At 38.5% G+C, this 24,145-nt stretch overlaps 1 protein-coding gene and 1 pseudogene across 1 annotated transcript in view; one reads left to right on the forward strand and one right to left on the reverse strand.

The window, feature by feature from the left end:
* Nucleotides 1-1,245: 1,245 nt before the first annotated feature.
* Nucleotides 1,246-24,145, forward strand: part of WASHC2A (WASH complex subunit 2A) — a 71,295-nt gene continuing 48,395 nt past the window's right edge. The window contains exons 1-8 of the mRNA XM_049790767.1: nucleotides 1,246-1,359; nucleotides 3,133-3,297; nucleotides 8,714-8,776; nucleotides 11,091-11,264; nucleotides 14,154-14,247; nucleotides 17,450-17,508; nucleotides 19,761-19,808; nucleotides 22,464-22,571. Coding sequence (XP_049646724.1) covers nucleotides 1,246-1,359; nucleotides 3,133-3,297; nucleotides 8,714-8,776; nucleotides 11,091-11,264; nucleotides 14,154-14,247; nucleotides 17,450-17,508; nucleotides 19,761-19,808; nucleotides 22,464-22,571 — 825 coding nt within the window. The remainder of the gene's footprint in view (nucleotides 1,360-3,132; nucleotides 3,298-8,713; nucleotides 8,777-11,090; nucleotides 11,265-14,153; nucleotides 14,248-17,449; nucleotides 17,509-19,760; nucleotides 19,809-22,463; nucleotides 22,572-24,145) is intronic.
* LOC125994984 (S-adenosylmethionine decarboxylase proenzyme 1-like) lies at nucleotides 12,236-13,230 on the reverse strand (annotated as a pseudogene).

Here is a 24,145-nt window from a genome sequence, read left to right on the forward strand (position 1 = left end):
TTTAGGTAGAAATGTCATTTTAATATTATTGATTCTTCATTCCAGGAGCATGGAATAATTTTCCATTTCCTAAGGTCTTCTAATAGAACTCTCTTGAGTTTCAAGTTATGGTAATAGATGTAGCTTTTATTAAGATGAGTACAAGATACTTGATGTCTTTGGATACTCTTTTTAAAAAGAAATAAACTCCTTGATCTCTTTCTCTTTAAATTCGTGTTTATTTTTGGACCCAAAAACGCATCCAAATTTTTCTGTATCAACTTTGGTCAGAGCCAACCAACCCTCCCCAAGGCCTGCAGCAACGGGCTTAGTACTTTCGGGCTTACCTGCCCCAGATGCTGCCATCCTGTCAGTGAGCTATGAGAAGGCCCGGAAATCTTAGTCATGAGGCTGTATATATGTATATATATATATATACATACATACATACATACACACAATGGAATATTATACAGCAGCCAGGAAGAGATGAAGTCATGAAATTTTCCTATACATGGATGTTACATGGAATCTATTATGCTGAGTGAAATAAGTCAGAGGGAGAGAGATAGACGCAGAATAGTCTCACTCATCTATGGGTTTTAAGAAAAATGAAAGACATTCTTGCAATAATTTTCAGAGACAAAAGAGAGGAGGGCTGGAAGTTCCAGCTCACTACATGATTCTTACCATGAAGAATGATGATTGCAGTTAGAGAACTAACTACACTGAGAACTTTCATACTAATGTGAATGAATGAGGGGAGTAGCAAGTCTATCTAGAATACAGGCCAGGGTGGGATGGGGAGGAGGGAGGTTTGGGAGATTGTTGATAGGAATGTTGCACTGGTGAAGGGGTGTGTGTGCTTTACATGATTGAAACCCAACCACAATCATGTTTGTAATCAAGGTGTTTAAATAAAGATTAAAAAAAAGAAGAAGAACCAGACTGACCCTGCTCCGTCAGCATCCGTCCTTGGGTTCTCACTTGTCCCGATTCCCTAACTCCCTCCACTTCAGCTGAAACTCTGCTGCAAAACACCAAACCCCGTCACATGACCACGGGGTCACATGACTGCCGGTCACGTGAGAGCCGGTCACTTGGTGGCAGTGAGCGTCCGGGGGCCTCGATTTCCGGGGGTCGGCCAGCCTGGGAGCAGGCTCGCAGCGAGGCTGTCAGGGTGAGGCGCGCTGGCCGGGCCGGGCTCTGCCGCCACCCGCCGCCGGGCCTCGCCGCTCAGCCTCCCGCCGCCCTTTCTCGTTGCAGATGAGCGCGGAACCGGAACGGGCGTCCGCGTCCCAGCCCGTGTGGGAGCGGCCCTGGTCGGTGGAGGAGATCCGCAAGAGCAGTCAGAGCTGGTCGCTGGCGGCCGACGCGGGCGTGAGAGGCGGGAAGGGAAGGGGAAGGAAGGGAAGGGAAGGCGGACGCCCCGAGAGCTGGGGGACCCTCCCCTGCAGACCCTTTGCTCTGCGCCCCGCGCCTCCCCTTGGCTGGAAGAACGTTCGCCTGTCTTAGCTGCCCATGGTCCTGACCGCTTGCTTGACTTGCTCTCACAGGCCCGCTTCTGTTTACTAGTGCACCCCACCCACCCACCCATTCCCATCCTTTGGGGCCAGGTTAATTATGGCACCTGGCTTTGCACCTGAAAGGAGAGCGAGCTATGGGTGCCACAGCTTGGTGATGGGGCTCCAGAGGCTCAGTCCTAAGCTCTTAGAACTGAGGTTCTATATCCCAAAAGATTAGGATTGGTGTGTGTGTGTGTGTGTGTGTGTGTGTGTGTGGTGCCACAGCTTGGTGATGGGGCTCCAGAGGCTCTGAGGTTCTATATCCCAAAAGATTAGGATTGGTGTGTGTGTGTGTGTGTGTGTGTGTGTGTGTGTGTGTGTGTGGTGCCACAGCTTGGTGATGGGGCTCCAGAGGCTCAGTCCTAAGCTCTTAGAACTGAGGTACTATATCCCAAAAGACTAGGATTGGTGTGTGTGTGTGTGTGTGTGTGTGTGTGTGTGTTTGCACCTGAGGTTCTATATCCCAAAAGACTAGGATTGGTGTGTGTGTGTGTGTGTGTGTGTGTGTGTGTGTGTGTGTGTTTGCACCTGAAAGGAGAGTGAGCTATGGGTGCAACAGCTTAGTGATGGGGCTTCAGAGGCCGCATCCTAAGCCCTTAGAACTGAGGTTCTAAATTCCTAAAGACTATGATTGAGTGTGTATGTGTGTGTGCTTGCATCTGAAAGGAGTGAGATTCTAAATTCCAAAAGACTAGGATTGTGTGTGTGTGTGTGTGTGTGTGTTTAAATTCGGGGTGGGGCCATACCCACTGTGCTCTGGCTTACCCCTGTAGGGCTCAGTCGTGGGTATATTTGGGGGGTTATTAGGAGTGCCAGGGATCTAACACAGGTCGTGCGCCTGCACAAGGCAAGCACCTTACCTGCTTTTTCTCTGACCCCTGGACTTCTTTTTAACTTAAATTTATTCCCAAGACGGATCCCATTTGATCAAAAATACCTTAAATTCATAAATAAGAAAGAACTGGTGGGGTTGAATAAGATTGAATAGGATTTGGATATGCAAATGCAAATACATACAGATAAGCTTTGTTAACTTTTGTGTGGGATCCTTATAGATGGCAAACAGGACTTTAAATTTCCCTCGGGGAAACAAAACTTTTGTAGTTACTAAGTGATTGTTAGAAGCAATGTACCTCCCCTCATTAAAGCCTCTCGACTGGCAATGTCACCCTGAGCGTTTTACTAACTTCTGCAGCTTAATTTTTTAGGTGTTCACAAAAGAGCTTAACACTCGCGAATTATTTGTAGCTGCCTTCTGCCTTCTGTCCTGGTTGAGAGAAAGCTGCTGGCCGGAATTCTCTCCCAGTAAAGGACAGGAGCAGAGGCAGTTACAATGTTCCAGTTCATATGTTTCTTCTCATTAAGGTGTACGAGGAATGGCTTTTATATTTTTGGTTTTTGGGTCACACTAGCAACGCTCAGGGTTACTCCCTGTAGGCTCAGGGAACCACATGGGATTCTGGGGATCCAACCCAGGTGGTTTCATGCAAGACAAATGCCCTACCTGTTATGCTATCCCTCTGGCCTCTGGCTTTTTATTTTGACACATAAAATAGATAATATATTGATGCTTTTTTTTTTTAAATAGCTATTACAGTTTCTACAGGAATTTTCACAGCAGACTATATCCAGGACTCATGAAATCAAGAAACAAGTGGATGGACTAATTCGGGAAACTAAAGCCACAGATTGTCGCCTGCATAATGTCTTCAATGACTTCCTTATGCTGTCTAATACCCAATTCATTGAGAATGTGAGTTGCTTTGTTATTTCTGATTTATAAGACATACATTATTACAAGGATTCTAATTCATACTTTACAAGGAGCAAGAGTCATGATATGGTGACTAGTGATCTTTTAAGTGTACTCCTAAGTTTGATGAAAGTAGTGGTTTACTCTAGGATTAGTGTCCTGTTTTTCATTAGTAACTGTTTTGTCAAGGTGGGGGGAATGTTGCACTGGTGAAGGGGGGTGTTTTATTTATGAGTGAAACCCAACTACAATCATGTTTGTAATTATGGTGCTTAAATAAAGATATCATTAAAAATAAAAAGTCCAATAAAATGTTCTTATAGTCTAGACCAGTACGTTTCAACCGTTTTCTGTGTCCTCTGACTTTTTCTTCATGTGATCTCTTCCCCCACTCCTGCCTGTAGGCCCTCTAATCTCCTGCCATTTTCAGTGCACCCCAACCCTATTTTTGGGATTCTTATTTGTGGCCCTTTAGAATATCTTGATGGCTCATGGGAGTGAGGGTGCTTTTGGCCCTGGGTTGAGAAATGATGGTGTAGTCTTTCTGTTTTTATATTGAGAATAGTTAGTTTTATTGAATTGCGTAAATCCGAACAAGTGTTATAGAAACTCTATACCTGGTTTGATCCTTTGGGCACAACCTATGGCTACAGTTAGTGACTGTGCCCATCAGGTTATAAGTTATTTTAAAGGCTTGTGTATAACTACTGGGAATATTACCAATTAGTGTTTGATATGGTCGTTAAATCTAGCATATAAATTTAAAAGATATTACTGAGCTTTTAATCTGTGTCTGATATTTTTAAGATCTGAGAGATCCATAGAGCCTTTCTTAGAGAAGGAAATTTATCTTCCGTAAAATTCTGGAATTAGAAGACACAACTGTGGCTGATGCCTAGAGAAGAGTGAAGGAAATCACCAAGAGGGAATAGAAAGCTAATCTAGTCTGGCTAACTTTTCTTAGCACTAATATTAGTAGGTCATTAAAATGGGCCATGTCCTGAGATTCTTAGATGCACAGTTATAGAAAGTTAAAAAATGATCAGAAGCTCAAGACTGAGGATTGTTAAGACCAGATAGTGTTATGTAGGTTCATTACATATATAGTATGTTTGTACACTTGATACCAGTTTGGATTCTGTTCCTTTTGTGGGGAGTTCTCAGTAAATAAAGATCATATACTAGAAAATTGTCAATAGGGACTGGAACAAAAGTACAGCAGTTAGGGCTTTTCCCTGCTACAGTTCAATCCCTGACATCCCATATGGTTCCCTAAGTACCACTAGGAGTGATTCTTGAATACAGAGTCAGGAGTAATCCCTAAGCATTTCTAGGTGTGAACCCAAAACAAAAAATGCCCTTGTTAGCAGAATCTTTTTTAATAATTGAGTTTTAGACATATAATATTTCTTTTTTTTTTTTTTTTTTAGGGCTAGGGATGAGGGGTTATGGTTATGGTTATGGTTATGGTTTTTGGATTAGGGTTAGGACTAGGTTTGGGTTAGTGTTAAAATTAATGTTTGTTTAGGGTTAGTTTTAGAGTTAGGGTTAGTTTAGGGTTAGTGTAAGTGTTATTGTTAGGCTATGGTTAGGGTAGGCTAAGGTATAGCGTTAAGGTTAGGTTTAGGGTTAGGTTGAGGTAATGGTAGGTTTAGGATTTATTTTATTTTTATTTAATCATCATGTTTACAAAATTTTTATACTGGGGCTTCAGTCAGAGAATGTACATGATCCTTCACCAGTGCAATCTTTCCACCATCAATGTACCCCCAATTCCTTTCCCCACTCCAACTTCCTGCCTGTCTCTGAGATCTGTATTCTGCCTCTCTCATTCACTATCATTGTTATAGTAGTTGTCATTGTGATTAGTGCTCTTGCTGCACTCACTGCTCTTTGTAGCAAGCTTCATTTCGTGAGCTGGTCCTCACAGCATTCAGTTCTTTTTTCCTCTGGATATTATTGCTATACTGTGTTTTATTTTTCTTATATTCCTCAAATGAATATGATTATTTTATGCCTGTCCCTCAGAATCATTTTATTTTTGTTGTTGTTTTTTGGGCCACACCCGGCGATGCTCAGGGGTTACTCCTGGCTGTCTGCTCAGAAATAGCTCCTGGCAGGCACGGGGGACCATATGGGACACCGGGATTCGAACCAACCACCTTTGGTCCTGGATTGGCTGCTTGCAAGACAAACACCGCTGTGCTATCTCGTTGGGCCCTCAGAATCAATTTTTAAAAATTATTTTTAAAATAAAAAATTTAATTGATTTAACATGAGTTGGTTATAAAGTTGTTTATGATGAATTTCAGGCATGGAATGTCCAGTTCATACCAATTCTCTGTACCAGTTGACATACCTCACTAACAATCTCCCCAGTTTACCTCACATCTTCCTCTCTCTGCCTGCCTCTATTGCAGACATTCCTTCCCTCCCATGTTTCCTTTGCAGAATATGTGCTTTTTGGCCAGAAGATACTCAGTAATAAATATCAAATCTAAGAAATGTCATTCTGGAGCATATTCACTATCTGTCATTACTGTTTCTAAATAAACAGAAGTGGCTGGAGTTGTGTGTTGCTTGCACATACATTACAAAAATTAACAGATTTTTGTTTTGTTATAAATTATAAAGATAATAATTTATAGTAGGTTAGGTATTCCTATAGAATAAATTTTCATTTTCTGGTTGCTCTGTTCTAAGCAATTTCTCATTGAAATTTCTCATTGAATAAGCAATTTTCAGGATTCTCATATGTACTAACAGGTGTTTCCTGCCTCAACATTCTTTAATCAAAATGAATTTGTTACCCTTTCCAGATTTTATTTCTTTGGGGCCGTACTTATTGGAACTTAAGGTTTACTCTGAGCTCTGTGCTCATGGACCACTCCTAGCATTGTTTAGCGGACCATCTATAATACTATAATATAATATAATTGAACTGGGGATGGTTGTGTGCAAGGCAAGCACATTAAGCCTTGTACTATTTCTGTGGCCCCTTTGTTCTCTTTTAAAATCAATTCTTGGTCTTATTCTGTATCTTCTTGTTGGATGAAGTGCTTAATTTTTCTCTGCTATTAGTATGGAGGCTCTAAACTGGCTAAAGAACTAGAGAATTAATCAGATGTCTTTTGTACGTGATGAATCCATACCATATTGTTATTGCATTGGTTCTGAATAATGCTGTGATAGTGGGTAGAGATATTCTAAACTTAGTTTTCTGAATCCCAATCTTCTGGTCTCTTTTTTCAGTTTTTTAAAAAAATATTCATGTTTTATTGAAGTTAAGTTTTCTATAATCTTGTTTTGTTTTTGTTTTTCTTGGTTGTTCTTAGGCTATATTCAGTGGTGCTGAGGGGAGAGTGGCTGTTCTTGGGCCAGTGTTTACGGTAGCTCCCAGCCATGCTTGGTGAACTGTGCAGTATGAATTATTGAGTCTGGAGCTATACTTTGAGCCATCTCCCTGATTCCCAGGATCTAGTTTTGTATTTTATTTATTAAATTCTTCTTTTTACTTATTGAGTTTTATTTTCTATTTCTCTCTGCTTCCCTTTTTTTTTTTTTTGTATATCTCTTCACATTTAGTTTGTAGCTAGAATTCCTTTCTGCATGTGCTTGTTAGTACTGCTAAATCACCTCCTGTAAGGCCACATTGTCCATATGTTAAATGTTCTTTCCATTTTTGGTGGGTATAAGCAGGGGTCCTCAAACTTTTTAAACAGAGGGCCAATTCACTATCCCTCAGATCATTGGAGGGTCTGACTATAGTAAAAACAAAACTTATGAACGAGTTCTTATGCACACTGTCTATATCTTATTTTGCAATGAAGGAACAAAATACAAATACAATATGTGGCCCGCGGGCCATAGTTTGAGGACCACTGGATAAGGTGTTAAAAGTATGGCTGGGCCAGAGAGATAGCATGAAGGTAGGGCATTTGCCTTGCATGCAGAAGGACGGTGGTTCGAATCCTGGCATCCCATATGGTCTTGAGCCTGCCAGGAGCGATTTCTGAGTGTAGAGCCAGGAGTAACCCCTGAGTGCTGCCAGGTGTGACCTCAAAACAAAACAAAACAAAACAAAACAAAACAAAAAGTATAGCTAATGATTAAGACTGAAGAAAATCTGCATGCTGGAACTTCACTTGAAAATGCTCTGGCTTTTGATGTATATTTTCAAACTCTGACTTTGGAAGTCATATATATATTATTCTGGCTGAATAATGATACTTTTTTTTTTTGTTTTTTTGCTTGTTCTTGTAATTCATTGGGAAAATGTTCAAAGCCAGTAGGTTTCTGTGCTTTGGTAATTAATCTCAGAGGCCAGCTATCAGGTCACAAACTGCATTACTGAATTACTAAAGCAGAAGAACAATCAGTACTTTCTAGGACAGGAGAAATTAGTATGTTTAGTAATAGCCCAAAAGAAAGCTGAAGGGAATACAATTCTTATCACTTCATTAATCTGTTAATTTAGGAAGTTTGCCCTGTAGCATTAGTGACCTAGTTCATGCTTTCTTTATAGTACTTTCCACAATTGCATTTATTGATATGCCTAACTCTCCTATTATATATCAGGCCCCTTAACTTTTGTTAAATATTTTTTCTTTCAACACAAGTTTGCTATTTAGAGATGTAGGGAATATTTGCATGAATGAATATATATTTAAAGACCCAGATCTTAGTATAGTCTCCTGAGAAATCTCTAATACTGGTACCTTTTCACCATTATGCCACCTTTACTTCTTATCCTGTCTTTCCCAATATGGTAAAAGTTCTTTGAGGGGCAATAACAAAGATATTTAACAATTTTACATATGGCACCCCATTTTGTATTGCTCATATATGTAGCAGTGGGAGCTACTGTACAGGAGGTACATAGTATAGCCTTGCACATGACTGACCTGTGTTCAATCCTTGACATATCTTATACTCTCCTAAGCCTTAGGGGTTACTCATGGTGGGCTCTGGGGACTATATGTGATGCGGAGATTGAGCCCAGGTCGGCCATGTGCAAGGCAAACTCCTTACCCTTTGTGGTATCACTCTGGCCCCTCAGAAGTGATTGAGTCGAGAGCCAGGTGTGCCTCAAAACACACCATCTGATGCTATCACTAGCCTCACATTCAGTACTGTTTGGATGTTAAGCAAAATAATTGGGTAAACAAAAAATGTGAAAACTAGTAACATGTTGCTTTTATGATTCTTTGGTTAATAATAGTGTGTTCAACTTTTATTTTTTTTCATGTTTCCCAATAATTAGTACTTTTTAAAATTATTTTTGGTCAGTTGATTTTGTTGTTTTTCATTTGACAAAATTTTCCCTGTTTGTTTTTTTCTATATTGAATGGTTACCGAATTACTGTGATTTATTGCAAATGATATTTTGACATGATGAATTTGCTTCCTTACTTAGCGTGTCTATGATGAAGAAGTGGAAGAACCAGTACTCAAGGTTGAGACTGAAAAAGCAGAACAGGTATTTGTATAAAGTCACTTTTCTGTTGTGGTCCAGTCTGACAAATAGGTTAGAAACAATATTGAGATTTTTGATAGGATTGGTGGGGACTAGTGACCAGGGAGATAGATGCTGGGGGAATGGGAGGCTGATAGTCCAACATTTAGACTCTAGTTTATTTCTGAAATTTAGTGTAATAAGTGTATACATTGGCGGTGAAGTGATATAGTACAGTGAATAAGTGCTTGCATTACCAGGAGTAAACCCTGAGCACCACAAAGAATCACCCCAGAAAAAAACAAAAGAAACATAGATTAATAAAGAAATAAAGTTCCTGAATTATTTTTAGAATAGAGCAGAAATTGGAAGAGATGTTCTTTTTTGAAAAAAATTTGTGGGGGGTGAGGATGGAGCAATAGTACAGCGGTAAGGCATTTACCTTACATGCAGCCAATATAGGACGGACACCTGGTTCGAATCCTGGCATCCCATATGGTCCCCTGAGTCTGCCAGAAGTGACTTCTGAGCGCAGAGCCAGGAGTAACCCCTGAATGCCACTGGGTGTGACCCCAAAACAAAACAAAACAAAACAAAAAACAAAAATTGCAGGGACTTTTATGTATTTTATTTAGGTTTATGGACCCCATCTGGTAGTTCTTAAGCTTTCTCCTGGTGGTGCTCAGGGTATCGTATTGAATGTGAGGATTGAATGTGGGTCAGCCACATTCAGTGCATGTGTCCTACTTACTGTTGCTCTGACCCCAACATTTGGCAGAGATTTTCTGAAACAAACCAGTTAATTAGTATTTTAGGTTTTGCTGGCCATATAGGTCTTTCTCTTCTTTTTTTTTTCTCCTTAAGAATGCAAAAGCCATTTTACCTGTTAGACCTTAGACTGGGCTGCGGTCAGGAAGCTCCGTTTAGTTGTCATGTCTGTGCTTGTCTGCCTTTATGTCACTGCTTTGATTCAAATTTCTACCATCTGAAGAGACCTTGAGAGATAAATGTTGATTAACTTTATTCTAGTACCCAAGATTCCCCACATTTGAGACCTTTCTAGGTGCCTTTGCCTAAGAAGGAGGTTATGGAGGTTATGAACTACAGAGTAACTTCTGTTGACTAGTAAGATTGCTATTTTGGTAGGCTAGAAGAAGCCATTGTCCTTGAGAGAATACAATTATGACTGAGATGACAGGTCATAGCATGCCAGAACTGCATGACTGCTTACCAGTTGTAGTTTATATTTTAATTTTTAATTTTTTTTTTTTTTGGGCCATACCCAGTGGTGCTCAGAAATTGCTCCTGGCAGGCTCAGGGATCGAACCACCTGATTCAGTCCCTGTTTGGCCACTTATAATGCAAACACCCTACCTGCTGTGCTATCACTCCGGCCCCCACCAGTTGTAGTTTAAATGAAGATGAGTTCATGCAAGGTAACTTTTAACTAAAAGTTAAAGTGCACTATAACTGAGAGTCAGTGTGCTAAGGTTCAGGGCATTCTATCAGTTGTCAGCTTGTGCCTGATAGTTTAAGGGCTACATTATTGGAAGATACAGATGATCAGGCAAAAGAAAGAAAAATGATGGGGAAGGTAGAGGGCTCATAAATTGGACTGAGGTGCTAAGGAGCAAATAGTTCCTAATTTTTTGTTTTTGTTTTTGTTTTTGTTTTTTTTTGGCCCACACCCGGCGGTGCTCAGGGGTTACTCCTGGCTGTCTGCTCAGAAATAGCTCCTGGCAGGCACGGGGGACCATATGGGACACCGGGATTAGAACCAACCACCTTTGGTCCTGGATCGGCTGCTTGCAAGGCAAACACCACTGTGCTATCTCTCCGGGCCCTAGTTCCTATTTTTTTCCCCACACCCCAGATGTGTTACAGATACAAACATCTTCTCTGGCCAAGAATGTTTTAGGCAACCACCATTTAAATCATTACATATCCTCATGTAATTATTCTAAATACTACATATAAGTGATATCATCCTGTATTTATTCTTTTTTGTCTGACTCATTTTTAACATCTCTTCACTTTGATCCATGTTGCAGCAAATTGCATGATTGCATCATTACTTAGTGCTACATACTGTTTCATTGTATATATGTACCACCTCTTCACGATCTATTGTTGGACATCTAGGTTGATTCCAACTCTTAGCTATTTTACTGAGTGCTGTGATGAATGGTGTGTGCATACATCCTTTTGAATGAATGTGAGTTTGAGACATGAGTCTATCGTGTGTATTTGTTTTGCTCTTTTATTTTTTGTGAGTGTTGTGGGGCTCATATGGAGTAGTGGTATAACCATATCGGAGACTGAATATACTTACTTATAGGAAAAGACCCGGGAGCAGAAAGAAGTAGATCTAATTCCAAAAGTCCAAGAGGCTGTGAACTTTGGCTTACAAGTATTGGATAGTGCATTTGAACAACTTGATATTAAAGCAGGAAACTCAGATTCTGAAGAAGATGATGTTAATGAGCGGGTGGAATTGATCCTTGAGCCAAAGGTAAAAGAACATTTAGGTAAAATGTTCATTGTCATATTTATTATGTTTTGGTGCTTTAATTGGACATAGAATTGTTAATATAACATTTGATGATGATATATTGCTTTATTGGGGTAGAGGAGGGAAAAAGGAAAGTGGCGGGTAAAAAGAAGTCAATTAAAGAAATATAAATATAGGAAGCAATGTTACAACAAGTAATACACAATAGAAGGCTATCTTCTTTTTTTTTTTTGTTTTTCTTTTTGGATCACACTCAGTGACGGTCAGGGGTTATTCCTGGTTATGCACTCAGAAATTGCTCCTGGCTCAGGGGATCATACGGGATATTCGCTGGGGATTGAACCCAGGTCTGTCCTGGGTCAGCCGAGTACAAGGCAATCTCCCTATCGCTGTGTTATTGCTCTAGCCTCAGCTGTCATTTTCTTGAGGACTTGACTCATAGAAGAAAACTTTTAATTGCTGTTGCTAAAACTTCGAAGTAGAAACTGGCTTCAATAATAGTAGAGAATACGTTTTAGAAAGTGGAGGTAATTGGATGCAAGAATCCTGGCAGCACACTAGAACAGTCCCAGACAGGCTGAGGCCAATATCTAGTGAGGACTAGGACTAGCCTTGTCTTTGGGGGATTTTGGATGATACCTGGAGAAATATTACCATAAACCAAATTGAATTGTTTTCACAACTGTTGTAATGTTTTATATAGTAAAAGGTTTCTCTACATGCCCTTTAATTTCACATCAAGAGTGGCATAGGATACCTAAACACAGAAGAGAGCATTCATGCAATATATCTAACTCCTTGATATAAGAATGCATATAATTTAAAATGATTACACTATCATTACATTTAGGTTTTCTGCAGCTACAAAGTGGTGGTTATTGAAAGCATAGACCCTGGTATCAACATCTAAAAAGCAGCCATCACCTTCTATGTGTGTTCTCTTTTTGCATTTTTTTCTTCATTTTTCTTAATTAACTCTGCTGTTGCTGCTTTCTAGTGAAACTGGTAAAACAATTGTAGTCATTAAACAGCATTATGGCAATCAAGACATTTAAAACTTTGAATATTCAGGGGCAAAGAAAGCACTGTTTGACATTTAGAACTCTGATTTACAAGCAGTGGTCACAAACTTTCCTGGATTGAAGACTTTGACCACTTGCCTAATCAGGTCATCTTAAAAGGTCTAACAAGTTTGTTTTAAAGCTAACGTAAGAAAATTCTGGTTCTGGAATTATGTGAATAGTCCAATAAGTTCCATCTGATTTCATTCCATTCATCAAATACCCACAAGAATTGAATGGTATGTTATCAATGACAGAACCTGTTATCAGGTCACATTACTCTCTCAAGTGACATTTTTTTTGCAGTAACACCATCTTTTACGTAATCCAGAACTGCTGGGTCAAGCTAACTCATCAGAATTTCCAGGGTTTTATCTGGTTCACTGATTACCCGACTCTCTGGGAAATCCAAAGTACTAAGTATTAAGTACTAAGTATTAAAAGTCAGAATTCCTATATCCCAGACAATAAGCTGCTCTGTTTGGGAAAATTGCATTAAGAAATTATTTCTTCCTAGAAATTCCAGTATGATTACCCTTAGTAAGAAGGCTTCATGAAATTCTTATGAGAATAAAATACGTTTTGAATTGAGTTAAGCCCACTGTAATCCCTTGCTGGTTTCAATAGGGGAACCAGTTCTTTCAGCAAATGGGTGCTACCATATGTCTTCAGAATGAAATGTCTCTTGGCGACAAACATGCTACTCTCACTGAGTACATGAGCTTTCTGCTTCTCAGTTTGTCACACTTATGATTGAAAATTATACATCCTTCAAAAGTATGTCCCACTAAGATCTGGGAATAGTGTAAAGATTCCCAGATCCTTGGGTTGGCTTGGCTTGCTGCCTGCAGAACCAGACCTACAGCAGCATTTGGGTTCCTTTGAAAAAAATGTGCAGCTTTCATCACCATGAGAGGAGTGAACAACCAACAACCACAGAAAATCAATTACATTAAAACTTCCTCCACTGCCACTGCAAATAGTTTTAACTAAAGTTAAGGTTTTCTTATTTTTCTTTTTTTTTTTTGCTATAGTTTTATGTTAACTTTTTTTTTTAAATAAGGACTAAAAATTTCCCTGGCTTTTAGTTAGTGTGTGTGTGAGTGGAAGTTGAATGAGTTTGTTGGAAAGAGGCAGATAGAGTTCAGTCTCTTACAGTCCTCTGTTTCTCTAAGAGCGCAGAGTTAGTGCTAACTGATGTTGCTGGCATATTGTGGAAGCCTAAAATATATTACTTTTTAGGGGGAAAAATAAGAGTAAGAATGCATTAAAGCAGGGCAGAGCAATAGTACAGGGAGTAGAGCGATTGCCTTGCATAAGCCAACCCATGTATGATCCTTGGCATTGGATGTGGTCCCTAAGCTCACTGGGAGTAATTTCTGAGCATAGAACCTGGAGTGAACCCCGAGTACCATCGGGTGTGTCACAAAAACAAAAAAGAAAAAGGTGGTATCAAAGCTCAACAGAATTTCTTTCACTTTGTCCTATTCCTATGTTCTGAACTTTTCCTAGGAAGTTGCATCCCTTTCCTTGTTTAGTTTCTGCTGCTAAACTCTCTACATCCTTTGCCATTTCCATTAATACTAAGTATTTCAAAAGAGCAATTTGGTGTGACGCATTACTTTTCCCTTCCTAGGATTTTATTACTTTTATCATTAACCTTTTTCTTTATTTATTTTGGTTGCACTTTTAATCTGACTGTACCTTATTCTCCAATTTTTATCATGTTACTTTTTTTGGAAGAATGGATGAAATATCTGATAGTAAGTGGAATGCTTTCTTCATCTAAATATTTATTGATATATTGATATATTCTCTTTTTTCTTAGGATCTTTACATTGATCGTCCTTTACCTTATTTGATTGGGTCCAAGCTATTCATGGAACAGGAAGATGTAGGTCTTGGAGAGCTGTCTAGTGAAGGTACTATTTTGTATCAAATATATATTTTTTTACTTTTATTTTTTTCTTAAACTTGTTAAATTCTTAATTATTGAATTGAATCATTGCGACACAGAGATACACTGAGTTGCAAAGTTGTTCATGGTTGAGTTTCAGTCAAACGGTGGACAATACCCTTTATCTGCCCACATTTACAACCACCAATGTTTCCATTTTCCCTCCTGTTCTCCCACTGCCTACTTGTTTCTCTCACTCTCTTTTTTTGTTCTTGGTTTGCACCCAGCAGTGCTCAGGGGTTACTCATGGATCTACATTCAGAAATCCCTCCTGGCAGGCTCAGGACACGATACGGATTGCTGGGGATCAAACTCGGGTCGGGGGTCAGCCGTGTGCAAGGCAAATGCCCCTACTCTGTTATCATCCTGGCTTCACCACTGCCTGTTTCTTATGCACACATTTTTCTTCTCTCTCTTCCTTTTTATTATTTGACACTGTTGTTTAGCAATTAGTAATATTGTTACTAAAGGGTATAGTTCATATTTTATTTCCTTTCAGCACCTAGATCTCTATCAACGTTTTCCTCATTGTGACTAGGATTTAGCTTGTGGTGCTTTTATTTGGGTTTCTTTTAACTGGTACTCTGTGGACATCTAGGATGTGAGTGTAAGCACTTCTCGGAGAACTTTTCAGAAATTATGTCTTTGACTTTTGATTTTTTCCTAGGGCTTTTCTTCCTGACTCTCTGGAACCCCATTGACTTTTAATGTTGTTTCTGTTGATTTTATCCTTAAGTTATATTGGTGTCTGTTAATTTATGTTGGTGATTTTTTCCATCTTCTTTTCATTTATTTTAAAACTTTTTCATCTCTGTTGTTATCTAGGTATTATGCAGCTCATCTTCCAACTCAGTGATTCTGTCCTCACCACTTGTTACTTTTCTAATGAGCACTCCAGTCTCTTTTTCATTTCACCTACCAAATTTCAGTTGTCACTTGTTTTTTAAGTTTTCTCATTTCTATTCATAATCTTCTGGCGTCTAATTTGTTGTTCATCACATGATTTCTTTTAGTTCTTGCACATCATTAACATTTCCTCTTTTTAGTCTTAATCCAAGAGACTATTTAGGTGGCTGATAGTAGGTTTATCTTCAGAACTACTATCTGCATTTGCTAACCCTTGTTATATTCTTCATTGCTTTTCCATTGTACCTTTGCAGTATGGTGGTGTTTTTGTGTTGTGATTGTGCCTCTTTGACTAGAAGAATTAAGCAGTGCCGAGATGCTGCACTTTGTGCTGGTACACTAACCTGGGCGGAAATGGCTCTTTTGAATCAAAGAGGACCCTGCTCTTGGTCTGCCTGTCTGCTTCTGTCTCTTGGGACTATGTGGCTGGGCAGAGTCCAACTAGGATGGCTGGAAGAACCCTCCCCTTGTCCTGGTGCTTCTTTTTTTTGGGGGGGAAGAGAGTGCACTGATGTGTGTTGAAAATAGCTCTTCTGAATCAGAGGATCTCGCTGCTTTTCTGTCTGCCTGCCTCTTGGGACTGTGACTGTGTGGAGCCCAGCTGGGAAAGGTGGAACACCCGACCCTAGTTCATGGCTTCACTTTTCCTTAAGTGTAACTGACCTGGGGTGAAAATGGCTCTTAGGCACAAAGAAGACCTCCCTCTTTTAAACTTATTTTAAAATAATTAAAAATGTTAAAGTTATATAAAAAAGAATTTCCATATATTTTTCCCTAATCTAATGGAATGAAAATTTATTTATAAAGATTTAAACAGGGCAGAAGGAGAAGAACTCATGTTAAGAAAGAATGCATGCTTGAAAGAACAAGCAAGTAAAGATAAGTTGGATAATATGTGTGCAAGGTAGAGCATGGCCTTGAAGGATGCAAACCTTTTTACCCAAGTTGCCAATTAACATTTAACCACATTTATTTTACTGTTTTCTATATATACAACTTTTTTATAATGATTTGAGCTACATTATGCATATACTATGTCATTTCACCCGATTGTTTCTCTGTTTTGTACTAAGGATATATAATAGCGTTGTCCTTTTCAAAGTTAGGAAATTTTACTGGATAATCTTGGTTAATAGTAATAGTTAATACTTAGTTGCTAACTAATCTTCTATTTAAGTTTTTTTCAGTAATGTCCTTAAGAGTTGGCAGTTTTGCTCTAGTCTAGGATTCCAGTTCAGGGTCACTGACCACATTTAGTTGTCAAATCTCTTGTTTTATTTTAGTCTAATACATACAAATTCTCAATCCCCTCCCACCACCCCACTTTACAACTATGACATACTGTATATTCTCAAGTATAAGCTGGCCCAAGAATAAGTCCCTCCCCCCAAATTTTACCGTAAAAACTGGGGAAACTTGATGACTCATCAAGTCATCAAGCCAAGGTAGAAAATGCAGCAGCCACTGGTAAATTTTAAAAATAAAAATATATACACAAAACAATTACAGTAACTGAGGAATCTGTAGGTTAAATATTTTTCAACATTTATTTTTAAAGAAAAACTGTAAACTAGCAACAATAACTTTAAAACTTTAAGTAAAGTGCAGAAAACCGTAGTTTAACAGATAATCAAGCTAAATCACAAAAGTTAAAATCCTTCAAAATTGGATTCCTCCTCCTCATCATCTGTATGTCCAAACAGAGCTTCAGCTGTATCTAATGTGAGGGCATCAGCATAGACATTGTCATCATCACTGAGTTCGCAGATATCATCACTGCTGTTGGTCTCATACAAAATGCAGAATATTGTGGGTTAAATAGTTCAGTGGCATCCAGTTCAGTTCAGCTGCCTACCTCTTCAGCTCAGTCTCGACTTGTGGACTGAGCTGAAGCGCTGCACTCACCAGCAGACCACAGAAGATGACTGGAGACTATGTGCATTTGAATCAGTATGCAAAATGAATTAAACAACCTTTATGACCTGAGTATAAGCCAAGTTTGGCACAAATCTTGTGCTGGAAAAACCTGACTTATACTCGAGCATATACGGTATTTGAATAGTTCAGGGCTTTTTTTTTTTTTTTTTAGGCTTGTGAAATTCTATTCCTCACTATAGTGAAGACACTTTTAATTCTGGTTAAGGGATTCACATGGTTTTATCATTTCTCATGTTATTGTATGATAGTTTGTGATTTTGAAAGGAGTTATGAAAACATTTGTAAAAATGGAAATTTAAAACCTTTTCTCTTTTATATTAAAGGCTCTGTGGGCAGTGACCATGGTAGTATTGTAAACAGTGAAGAAGAAAATGATGAGGAGGTAAGGGTCATTTGGTGTATCTGTGCAGTGGTAGGCAGAAAACACAGGTCATGTTTTTAGCAAACCAATTAGATAACATTTCTGTATGAATGACTTATTCCTAAATCTTTTCTTCTAGAAGTCATATTCTGAAATTTCCCCCATTGAATTGTATTTCTTTTTTGTCTTTAGGAGAAACAAAAGTAATATTGTTTGAATTTCTTGTACTGTTGCCTTTTCTCCCACCATCAAAATATATTTTGAACAGGAAATTTAGGTATTTGGGTGGATTCTTTTCCTTTGAATAATTCTTCAAAATTTTTTAAATTATAATACCTTGATTTACCAAGTTATTCATAATATATTTGTTTCTTGTAGTAAATATTTCCAGTTCATATCCCATTTCCAGTGCTACCAACCCTCTTGTAATGTTCCCAGATTTCCCACCCACTACCCCAGCTTACCCCCTTGCAAGCACAAATTTATATTTCATGTTTGTTAAAATAAAGTCAAAAGGAATTGTTTAAGCTTAGATAAAATAAGAGCCAATTTCTGATAACTTATATATCCCACTGCTCTTGTAAATATAATCTTGTAAATATAAATAAATATAAATATAAAAATAATATAAAATAAAAATATATCCCACTGTCTTTGTAATGTTTTAGTCATTTTTATAGATCTTTTGTGCTGGGTTGTGCTGGTTGAGCCTTCTTTTGTTTTTTTCGTTTTGAGTGACACCCGCAGGGCTCCAGTTACTTTGGCTCTGTGCTCAGAAGTTACTCCTGGCAAGCTTGTGGGACCATATGGAATGCTGGGGATCGAGCCTGGGTTGTCCACATATAACTACCTGCTAGTTGCCTATCTGCTGTGCTATTACTCTGGCCCCTGGTTGAGCTGCCTTATATCATTTGTTTAGACTCTTTTAATATAACTCCCATCAGATTTTCTGTGCTCCTATTGGGCTGTCAGTACTATGAAATATAGATCTGAAAAAATATGGTGGCTTGGCATTTTTCTGAGGTTAAGATATGGATCTAGGCTATTTCTATGTTGGAGGGTGTTGAGTATGGCTGCAACCTATTGTGCCTTCAGGGAGAAAGGGGAATCAGCCCTTTATCCTCCACTTCCCAATCCATCCCCACATTTCAAGAAGGTGCCAGACAGCTTTGACCAGTCGAAGTGGGAAGATTCAGCAGTGTTAATTCTTTTGTAGATTAGTTGTACACTCAGGAATTACTCATGGGAGTATTTGGAGAATCAAGCATATGGTTGAACTCTGACTGGCTATGTACATGGCAAGTACCTTTTCACTGTACTCTCTCTCTGGCCCCTTTGGCTAGATAATTTGCTTTTAGCCATTGATAAGAACTCATTATTTTGTGACTGGAAGCTGATGTCCCCTTCTTGGACCTGTGGAAGTGATTATCTTCCTTAGAGGCACTATAGAGAGAGAGAGTGGAGTCCAGACTTGAAATATTTAATTTTTTTGTTGTTGTTGTTGGTTTTTGGGTCACACCTGGCAGCACTCAGGGGTTACTTCTGGCTCTAAGCTCAGAAGTCACTCCTGGCAGGCTCGGGTGACCATATGGGATGCCAGGATTCGAACCACTGACCTTCTGCATGCAAGGCAAGCGCCTTGCCTTCATGCTATCTCACCGGCCCCTGGAATATTTAATTAATGCAGGTATCCTTAATTAAGTATGCAGCTTTTATTTTATTATGTATGTACCATATTTTTTTACTCTATAATATGCACCTTACTATAAGACACACATAGTTTTTAGATGCTCTCCTCCCTTGCATTCAGGCTTCAACTTCAGGCAGCATTCACTCTGTAAGACGCACTTTTGGGGGAAGGGATGTGTGTCTTGTGGTATGAAAAATATGGCATTTATGTTTTTATTTATGGCCAAGTGAAGAATGCCTTTTGCTACCAACAACTACATCCAGGACAAAATTTTTGCTTTAAATTCAAAGGTTTGCTATGATAGTGAAGGAAGATATTAAAAATTGATATAGATGTTTAAACAAGTCATAGCACTTACTTTCAATTGAAACAACTACTGGGAATATTGTCAGCTCTGTATATTATGTGTGAGTATATATATACTTATATATATAGTCAGCTATACCTGATGATACTTTAGATGGTTAGCAATCATTATAATGAGGCCAAGTATTGACTTGCCTCAAAGACTTAGACTTTAGATCATTTTTGTCCATATGAGTAAAGTCTATATTAACAACAAAGCCTTATTTTTCCCCCAAAGGAGTCAGATGAAGATTTTGTCGATCATAGTGACGATGATCAAAACCAGGTAAGTTCATATACTGAGATGGCTTTCAAGATTTTAATTGTAGCATAATACACATATGTGTTAAATATAAATGCATAAGTAGATACTAAAATTAGTTCAGAAAGACTTATGAGAAAGTGCTTATATCTTCATGTATTTCATAGTTTTAGGCTACCAGCCCTTAGTATATATGTGTGTGTGTGTGTGTATGTATATATATATATATATATGATGTATTAGATGTATATATATACATATATATATTAGATATATATATACAATCACACATATATACATACATATATATACACATAGTTTATATATAAGCATATAAATATATATATTGTTTGGGACTACACCACACACAATGATGTTCAAGAGTTATTCTTGGCAGTGCTTTGGGGACCATATGGGATGCCGTTTATCAAACCTGGGTTGGTCTCCTACAAGGCAAGCATCCTACCTGAGTACTATTTTTTGAGCCTCCATGTATATAATTTTTAAATTCTGTGTTGAATCACTGGATACAAGTAATAATAAATTTAATAATTAAATTATTTTTAATAATAAAAATAAAAATAATTAAAATAAAATAATAATTAAAATAATATAACAATAATTAAAATAATAAAATAATCATGATTAATTTTTAATTTATAGTGTTGGAGCACCCATCCCATCACCAGTGTGTACTTATCTTCACCAACCCCCAACTGTCCCTCCTTTGCCCCCACTCCCTCCAGCCTTACCTTGTTCCCTCTACCTCCCTCCCTCCTTCCCATTTTCTGTTGTTGTAACACTTACTGAAAGTGTATTATGCATTATCACTTTACCTCCTTTTAGGACCTAGTTCTTGTCCAGAACAATCATTTTCTATCCCTATATATGTTTGTTGATTCTACTTTATTATTTATTGTTGTTTTCCTAGAAAACAAATAAATTAGAAAACAAATTTTCTCTACATGGAAGAAACCTCCAAAAGAAAACTTTAACTGAACTGGGTGCTGAAAGGAGATAAATTGATAAGCATGATACCTTTTCAGTTCATGAATTCCCCACCACTTCTTTAAAAATTGAGAAAATATATCAGTAAAATTAAGGTGCATTAAATGGTTAAAAGTCTTCTAGACTGGGCCTGGAGAGATAGCATAGTGGCGTTTGCCTTGCAAGCAGCCGATCCAGGACCAAAGGTGGTTGGTTCGAATCCTGGTGTCCCATATGGTCCCCCGTGCCTGCCAGGAGCTATTTCTGAGCAGACAGCCAGGAGTAAAGCCTGAGCAACACGGGGTGTGGCCCAAAAACCAAAAAAAAAAAAAAAAAAAAGTCTTCTAGACTACACAGTTATAGCATGATTTATGCTTCTAAAGAAATTCTTTTCTCATGTGTACGGGAGATCCTCTCCTTCAACCATCATCTGTTGTTTGATTTCTTTCGATAGACTGTGGTCTGAAATTTGTACAAACAAGGAAATCATTTGAGAGAGACCACACATCCATTTAAATTTTATTACTTATTACTGTTAATTACTTTCTGTGACTAATTTTACATGAAACTACTCTAAATATGGGTGCATAGGAAAAAACAAGTATATTTTAGGTTCAGAAACATAGCTACTGTGTATCATATTTTGTTTTCTATAATATAATCTGTGTAACAAATAAGATAAATATTATATCTGGCCCTGATTTAAACATAATTTTTATTTTTTTATTTTTTGGTTTTTGAGCCACACCCGGTGGCACTCAGAGGTTACTTGGTGCTCAGGGGTTACTTTTGGCTCTTCTCCTAAACATAATTTTTTTAAATTATTCATATCAGGGACTGGATATATAGTGCAGTGAGTAGAGCATTTGCCTTGCATGTGGCTGACCCAGGTTTGATCCCCAGCATCCTATATGGTCCTCTGAGCCAGCCAAGAGTAATTACTGAGTACAGAGCCAGGAGCAACCAACGCCTGAGCGCTGCTGGGTGTGGCCCAGCTCCCGACAATTATACATACCAGTGGCTTTCTTTGTAAAAATTAGAAGTAAATTGTAAGGCTAAGTTTGAGCCCTTCATTTTTCATCTTCTTTTTTTTGGGGTGGGGGGGTGGGGTCACACCCGGCAGCGCTCAGGGGTTACTCCTGGCTCTATGCTCAGAAATCTCTCCTGGCAGGCACGGGGGACCATATGGGATGCCGGGATTCGAACCACCGTCCTTCTGCATGAAAGACAAACACCTTACCTCCATGCTATCTCGCCGGCCCCTTGTCATCTTCTTAGTCTCCAGAGTTAACTGTTCTAATGATATGAGAATGTGTATTTCCAATGTGGTTTTGTTAGTTAGCTTCCTTTCAGTTGCTCTTTCTTGGATACTTCTCATTGTTACGACTTTATTCCTTCTAGCAATAATATCTGCATTTATATAGAACTATTATTTGATTTACTCAAATAGTGAATGTATTTCATAGTCTTGCACTTACAATTAAATTGCACTTACAATTACACTTGCAGTTACAGTTTTCACTGAAAACCATCGTATTATTTTTTCTAGTAGTATTACTGCATCAGTTTTGCTTCTTTAGTCACCATCATTATTTTTGAAAGGTTACTATTTTAAAGGAGAAGCTTAAAGTCTGAGTATCTTTTTCAACCTGGTGAATACAAGAGTTCTAATCTGGTGATTTGTACTCTTAGCACATTGTACAAATGAGTGATGATGAAGAGGATGATGATGGCTGTGATATTTTTGCTGATTCTGAGAAGGAAGAAGATATTGAAGACCTTGAGGAAAATGCCAGACTTGTAAGAAAGACAAATTGTTATTGCTTGACAGAGGTTTAGAAGTTATATTTATGACTCTTTTTTTAAACTTGTCACTTCTAGTCATTTACTTTTAGTTTTGTATTTGTCATTTCATTTGTGCTCTTGGACATAATGTTGAATTTCCCAGTCTGTTTCACAAATATCACTTTTTCTCTACAATTGTTAGGGTTTTAAAAATCAGATCTTCCAAAATATATTTTGATCTTAAGTTTTAGGATCCCAGACTCCTCTCCTTTCTCCTTCACCCCCAAGCTCCTCAGGATAATTATTTTTGTTTATTGTTTTAATTTATTTTTAATTGAATCACTGTAATAATTAGAGTTAAAAATTTTTTTTTTGCTTTTGGGCCACACCTGGTGATGTTCAGGATTACTTCTGGCTATGCACTCAGAAATTATTCCTTGCTTGGGGGACCATATGGAACTCTGGGGATTGAACTCAGGTCCACCCTGAGTCAGCTGATCGCAAGACAAATGCCCTACTGCTGCGCTATCACTCTGGCCCCAGAGTTAAAATCTTGTTGATGGTTGAGTTTCAGTAATGCCGTGTTCCAATGTTCATCCTTTTACCAGTGTTTATTTCCAACTATCACTGTTCCAGGTTTCCTACCACTCTCACTTCCCCTCTCCCCTTATTTCCCTCCCCAGTTCCCTCTATGGCAGGCACTTTTTTCATTTTCCTTTCCCTCCTTTTCCTTTTCGGCACTGTGGTTTGCATACTTGTTACTGAAAGGGTATTATGCATTAGCACTTTATCTCCTTTCAGCTCAGAGTTCTTGTCCAGAGGGATCATTTTCAACTGTAATTGATACAATGGTCTCTTCCCCTCCCTAACTGTACTCTCCTCTCTTTGTGGCAAACTTCCTATCATGGACCAAGCCACCTGGCCCTTATCTATTATCATTGGATATTATTCTCATATCATGTTTCTTCTCTTAAATATCCTACAAATGAATGCAGTTATTCTATTTCTGTCTTTCTTTTTCTGACTCATTTCACTCAATACAATATTTTCCATGTCTCATGTATAAGCATGACTTCATTTTTCCTAACAGTTGAATAGTATTTCATTGTGTAAATATACCAGTTTCTTTATCCACTCATTTTTTTTTCCCTTGGGCACTTGGGTTGTTTTTATTTTATTTTTTTTATTTTTTTATTTTTTTTGGGTTTTTGGGCCACACCCGGTGACGCTCAGGGGTTACTCCTGGCTATGCGCTCAGAAGTCGCTCCTGGCTTGGGGGACCATATGGGACGCCGGGGGATCGAACCGCGGTCCGTCCTAGGCTAGCGCAGGTAAGGCAGACACCTTACCTTTAGCGCCACCGCCCGGCCCCGGGTTGTTTTTAGATTCTGGTTATTGTGACTAGTGCTACAATGAATATAGGAGCACAGATGCCTTTTCTGCATTGTTTTTGGGCCCCTAGGGTATATTCCCAGGAGCTATATTGCTGGATCAAAATGGAAACTCTATTTCTAGAGTTTTGAGGAATGTCCAGACTCTTTTCCAAAACTGTAAGACCAGTGGACATTCCTATCAGCAATGAATAAGAG

Source organism: Suncus etruscus, chromosome 17 (assembly GCF_024139225.1).
Source record: "Suncus etruscus isolate mSunEtr1 chromosome 17, mSunEtr1.pri.cur, whole genome shotgun sequence".
Lineage (NCBI taxonomy): Eukaryota > Metazoa > Chordata > Mammalia > Eulipotyphla > Soricidae > Suncus > Suncus etruscus.